The sequence below is a fragment of the Nanorana parkeri genome, unplaced genomic scaffold, assembly GCF_000935625.1.
Source record: "Nanorana parkeri isolate BGI_ZX_2015 unplaced genomic scaffold, ASM93562v1 scaffold716, whole genome shotgun sequence".
NCBI classification, from domain to species: Eukaryota; Metazoa; Chordata; class Amphibia; order Anura; family Dicroglossidae; genus Nanorana; species Nanorana parkeri.
In genome coordinates, this window is record NW_017306984.1 from 334,066 (window position 1) to 340,968 (window position 6,903).

The window sequence follows — 6,903 nt, forward strand, 5'->3', positions numbered from 1 at the left end:
ATTTTTATTGCAATCTGCAGGTGCTTTTTGTTTACTTTTCTCATCACCGTTTCTTTGCACTCCATTTAGTGGTTCTCAATGGTGACAAACACAGGAAGCAAAATTTAACCAGGGCAAGTTTTAGTGGCTGGCTAGTTAACAGGATCAGAGTAGCAAGTGCAAAGGGAAATTATATGGCCAGAGTTAGGAGATTAGTTTCTGCTTGACATCTGTGTGACCCGCAGCCTCAACACACACAGTTTCATGCACAAATTAATTTGCTGCCGGTGGCTGTGAAATACCGAGCAGTCTCTATTCCACACAAATTAGGTTGCTGGAAAAAAACTTCTTCCATTGCAACTTAAATGAACTTAAATACACAATCATCAACATTTACTTGATTGTAAGCCCTTCTTACCATCTTGTCGATTTGTATTGTAATTGTAATGTTTTCCTTATATTATAAAGCGCTGAGCAAACTGTTGGCCTTATTATCCTGTATTATATTAAATAATCAATAATTTGATTGAAAAAATATTAGACTGCAGTGACAAAAGCTGTTATTCTTGCAGTGTCATGTTCATTAATATAATAGTGATTAATTATATTAATAGGTATATATGAAAATAGGTGGGATTTCCATGAAAAAAGCAGATGCTTATAAGAGACCATAGTGGGGACATTGTGTTTTTTTTTTTTTGTTCTTTAAAAACTAGATTAGGGAGACAGATGGGGCATACTACCATAAGTGCATAAATTAATTTAAGAGTTTTGCTTGTTTGTACACATAACACTTTAGTAAATAACATCCAAACCGCATTATATGTAGTATCTCATAACAGTCAGTCAGAGTTTTGAATTTGTCAATTATAACTGTACAGAAACTAATATGCTGGGTCCAGAGCTTCAAAGCAAGCCACATAATAGAAAACTCTCCATGCACAGACATAGAACACAGATACCCAGATCACTTACTACGTGTACAGGGAAGGGGACTGCACTACAGCCTCCAGCTCCCATACCCTATCCTAACTCTGCTGCCAAAGTACTCCTGGTTGCATTTGGAAGCCTCTTAGGGCTCATTCACACCCGATGCATTGGAGCTGTGCTGAGCCTTGTTTCCAGAGCAGCCGCAATGCAAGGCAAGGCAATTTGCCTTGTTCCAGATGGGCCCGGTTTACACCACTGTGTTGCAGCACACAGCAGTGCGATGTGGTACAACAGTGCCCTTTCTGTTCCACTTAACATAGTGGAGTGCAATTTGCCTAGTGAAGCCAACTGGCCAGCTTTAGTTTGGCTTTACTTAGCAAATTACATTCTACATACGAGGCTTGCATTTTGGCCAGCTCCGGCTGAATTGGCCAAAATAGGAGCAGTGGGTTGGTCCTGTTGGTGTCACTTGGGCTCGCCAACTTTCATTGAAAAACTGAAGGAGCCAGTTGAAATGTTGTTGTTCAAACAGCGATTGCTTCCAATCAGAGGTATCGGTTCGGTTATTCAGACAGCCGTGGATGCCAGCTGTCTAAATACAATAGCCAGCAGTGGAGATTCCTCCATCTACGCTGTTTTGCCTGGATGGGGGAATTGACTGGTTGCTCTCGAAAGGCCCCAGAGAAATCTAAGCGTGTATGGCTAGTATATATGTGATTTTTGATGACTGAACACAGTGAAGCCCATATCAGTACAGCTTGTCAGGGTGGAAACGGCAAAGATTTGCTAAGGGTTGGGTGATATCTCCTTTCACACTGATAAATCCTGTATACATAGACCGTGGTAACACACAATCCTATCCTTACAAAGTAGATTTAGTCATGAAAAATTATTTATTTAGAGCAGGGATCAGCAGAAATACACAAAAGGATTAAGAATGATTGTGATCTTATATAATGCTAGTATAAATAAAAGACCAAACTACACTCATCACTCACCACTCAAATACATGACATACCTTAACTGGCTACCTACAAAGCAGGATGGGAAAGTATCTGTGTATTGACTGGAAAGTGCTGACAACAGCCTTTTGGATATTAAGACGTGACCTTTACGGAGTAAAGAGGTTACTGGGAGCTTTGCAATAGCTTAGGTGCACAAACAGAAGTGTTCCAAGAGCAGTGATGTCTCTAATTATGTATTATGACAGGGCTGTGCCTTGTCACTGTGTGATAAGGTCTGAAGGGCACCCAGTGTTCTCACCCATACAGGTTGTAAGGATCCAGGATGCATATTGCAGAGGGAGGAAACTGGCTTTTCAGTTTTCTCCAACATTGACAAACTCTAGTCAGGGTCCTGGAACCTGGAGGCTTTACAGAGAGTTGGGTAGGATGAAGCCTCCAACCCTTCCAAGTTTTGGTGTTGACCAGCACCTATTAATTGTGCAGGTGTGCACATCCCTTATGGTAAGGCTGCTGGCTAGTGTTTAGGGTTCTAGCTGGGGGACACAGGAGGTCTCTAGCCAAAAGTCAAAGTGGGGGCCAGAGCAACAGGGAGCGGAGAGCTGTGTACTGTGTGTTCAGGTTAGCATGGTGGTAGAGAACTGTCTGGAGTAGAGACAGACAAGAGCCTGAAGACACAGGTCAAAACAGACAGACGCTGAAAGTGGAAGCCAGGAGGCTGAATCTGTGTTTATCTGACAAGTAATGCATGGATGTTATGTTGGAAAAACTCTATGTGGGCAACCTATGTGCATTTGTGAACATTCTTTTTGTATAAAAGTGGTCAAGATAGTCTTAAAAAGAAGATATTTGCAAATGGAAATGTCCTTAATGATTCGAAGGGAGATCTCACGGTATAAATACATATTGTTTTGTTTCCTTATTCCGGCCCATTAAAGGTTGACACCAGAACATACATATTAGGGACACCGTCTACCCGGTAATGTTTTTGTCTTGCCGCCACTGTTTGGCACACCAGGCTCCACCACATTTCCTGGTTGCCAGTGATACGGTGTTCTCAGAAACCCAAACTCCCAGCTTGTTACTTTGCAGGCCAGGGAATCTCAATTGTGACCGTCCAATCGTTTTTCCAGTCTGCTTAGTCACACCCTTGATAGTTCAGAAAAAGATATTCACACACATATTATATCCTTGCAGAGACATGTACATCTAAAGAAGGGGGAGCTACATGGCTTGAATAGAGCCTGCAGACTCAAAAAGAGTCCTGCTTGATCTAGTAGCGAGGGGCTATGTAAACATCATATAAAGCTTGTTGACAATGTCTCCTGGATTGCATTAAAAGATCAATGAATGATCTTATTTGCTGATTAGAGTTTCTCTTTAGTACATGTTCAAAGCTCTTGCTAAACCAGAGTGAATCTAATGGCAATTTATATACAAGTTATGACATCTGTCATGTTGCATTAAAAAATACACATTTTAAATGCACAAATGTTTAACTATTACTGCATCCCGTGGATGTTCTCAATAAAAGTTCCTATCCCTTGACAGCCTGATATTCCATGTTATGTCTGCACTATGGGAGAATGAAACTGAGGGCTGGATTGTTTGCTCTGACTCTATCTTTCAAACACTTCATAATGAGGCCAAAGGTTCATTTGGCCTATCCGTTCAGAGGACTTTCTGTCTGTAGCTTGTAATGTTGGTCAAGTGATTTTGCTTAACGTCTGGGAAGTGGCTGATGCAGGTTGATCCAAATAGGAAGTGACATGCAGTTAAAATAATTATGAATGCTGAAATAAAGTAAAATGTACCTCAGCATAAAGCACAGAGGAGGCGAAGTGAACTTTCATCATTCATATGCTCATCACAAAGTCAGTTACTAAGTTCACACCCCCACGTGAGAATCTGCATTGATGTCAGAGGTCTGCATGCTTTTCCAGTGAATCAGCATTTGCAAGTCAACAGAAAGCCACTAAAGCCCTGGCACACCATCATTCGATGGGAGGATACGGGCAGGTTAATATCACATGCATTTGAGGAATCTATTGCAGTGACAGAACTATCTGCAAGGATCACACCTGGCTGCTGTTTAGAGTTGCAGGTATTTGTGCACAGCTATATCTGATCTTTCTAAGTGTGTTTAAACGATTAACACCTCCAGAACGATCTAATAAACAGGATTTTCTAAATTTAAAGTTACTGAACATTTTAGCTTTGTTCCAAGTAATGGAAGAGAAGAGGTAACCAAGAGTTTAATACTGAAATGTTCTGTATATTCTCTCCTTAAAGGGGATCTAGCATAGCATAATAGTGGAGGCTGCCATTGCTGAACTCTCCTTTTGAGAATGCAAGTTCTCTGGTTGTCATGCTGATGACTTTAATGAGTCGCTCATCTAGAACGAATACAGAGATAAGGAATTCTGACACTCATTTACAGCATGCTTGATCTGGCCCTTTGACTCAAAAAACAGAAAGTCAGATGAAGCCAGGTAACTAGCATTTAGAGAATGAGGCCAGTGATGGCAGTCTCTGTACTTCTCTAATGACAGAATTACATAAAAGACCATCCTCCACCCCACTTTTATTATACCTTTAACAGGCACCCATGGCATTGCTCCACTGGAGTTGCCATGAAGGACCTGTATACAGTGGGGAAGGGAGGGAACATTTCATCTTCTCCTATGATACAGTACTCAGGCCTGTGTGCCCAACTGCGATGTGAGGCAGATGGTGACATCATCTGCCCTGTGTAAGCTCTGACACAATTGACATGGAGCTTACAGTTAGAACTGTGAAGGAACGGGGTGGTAAGGGAGCACAGGGAAGGTGAGCAAAAGTAGGTCAGGGGATGGACTTCAAAGAAACCCTGTCACTTTAAAGGCATATTCACCCACATTGCAAACCTGATCAGTGCATGGCAGGTGCAATGCACAGACTTCTACAGATTGTTCCCCAAGCCCCAGGTTTGAGATATGGACCTACCATTATGAGCCTGAAGGAAGTAAATCAACAAACTTCAAGTGGGGTGAAGTCACTGCACTTGTGCTCCAGTAAGAGCTACGAGTCACTCTGTTGCCATGGCAGATGAGACTTATGGGACTTATAGTCTTTCCATTTACAGATCTCTGTGAATAAAACTGTAAATGGATGATGTGGCTGTGCAGAAAGTGCCACGCTGAATTCAAATCCAAATAGCAGCCTGTGGCAAGAAGCACCCCATTATAAAGGGGAAGTGGGGGTGCAAAATGGTACCATGTTCCACCCCAAGTATGGTGGTAACATGAAACATGGTCAGAAAGGTGGACTATGCTTTTAACTAGAATAGGAAATGCTTGTTTTTTTTTCTTATTTACACCTAAGTAGTTATGAAAGTAGTTATGAACAGTTATGAGCAGATCCCTGCTTGTGTGGATGTTAGTTAAAGGGAGGGCCAGATATACAGTACCAGTATGCTGAGGCACAGAGGTGGCTTTTCTGGTACAGTTATTGGCCAAATGTCTTTTTCTCAACATCACCATTATATGTTTTCAGCTCTGACAAAGAATTACATTCAAACTGCATTGAAGCACATCATATTTTTGGACAGTACCTTAAATTCAGAACCAAAAGAGAAGGCTGTAGGAAAATGAATTGCTGTGATGTGAGTGAAAACACACCCATGTGTTAAATCTATTTTTTTCTATTTTTTTTTTCTATCATGTTTGTATTACGTACCATGTGCCTATATATAACCTTTTCGTCACCACTTTAATTGGTCCATAAGCCAGCTAAAAAAGCCAAATCCTTCTAACAGTTTACACAGATATCTAATACATGGTCTAATAAATATAATTGATGTAACCAATTTGAGTACCACTTGCAACACTGGAGCCATGTACAGGGTAAACGAGAACTGATAGCAAGGTATTCATTATTATGCATTAAGATTTTCATTCCCATATTTCAAAATCTGTACAGATCTAGATGTAGCTGCAAGTACCTTTATATATGTTCATGAGTGCTTCAGGAACTTCAAAGTACAGGACACTCAATGATGCAAATCTTGACTTCAGTTTGGAAAGTTAAGATCTGACAATCCTCCTTCTGCAGCTCACTACTGGTCCCTAATGGGCTGGGGTGGGCATACCAGAGCTTTTCTGACAGAAGCTGAAATAAAATGAGTGCCCTGGGTTTTGCGGTTTCAGAGTGCTCATAAAGATATCTAGGTGCCCACTTTACAGCCAACCCTCTACTTGAGCACAGTCAGGTGTCCTTTATACAAAAAGGGAAGAACTTACCTGCTATCTTGATGTTCATGTGGTTATCTAACAAGAGATTTTCAGCCTTTAAATCCCGATGGACTATATTGCAACTATGACAGTACTCCACTGCAGATAGGATTTGCCAAAACTTCCTCCTGGCTTCTGCTTCACTGAGACGCCCATGGTTAGCCAAGTAATCTGTGGATAAAACCAATGAAATACCTTAAGAATCAACATGAATACTCATTTTGAATTATGATTTCCATACAGCACTGATCATAATATTATTTCTGTCAATGAGCCTCACTAGAAACAATTTTGCAACTTAAATAATAGTATATTACAGGAATTCAGTTCTTAGAAAATGTAGAAAGCTATTTACAGAAAACTTACGGTACAGAAATAATCTTTGAAGTATAGCTCACATTATGGTAAGGATGGGGGAATCCATCCTGCTGGGCTATTGTATTCTGACTTTGGCTGGTATGCTGCTGTCAAAATACCTGAGCGTTTTTTCCTAAGTAAGACCATGTGATTTTACAAGCCACTTGTATGGTACTTTCAACATTTTTTGTATTAATCAAGGTTTTTAATGCAAGTAATGGGGTTTTCGCTAAAGAAATATAACTTTTATGGGGTTTCTTGACTGCTACTTTACTATATATCAAGTCTAGCTCAAGTTTCTTAAAAAATAAAGAATCCATTGTCCTGGAGGAAATAAAATATAAAAATTCAGCTCTGGCTTCAATACATAGTAGCCCTACTGCCTGCAGACTCATCAATCTCAG

General features: G+C 40.6%; 1 protein-coding gene across 1 annotated transcript in view; it reads right to left on the bottom strand.

The window, feature by feature from the left end:
- Positions 1–6,903, bottom strand: part of SIK2 (salt inducible kinase 2) — a 153,570-nt gene that overhangs the window by 49,464 nt on the left and 97,203 nt on the right. The window contains exon 4 of the mRNA XM_018564031.1: positions 6,152–6,313. Coding sequence (XP_018419533.1) covers positions 6,152–6,313 — 162 coding nt within the window. The remainder of the gene's footprint in view (positions 1–6,151; positions 6,314–6,903) is intronic.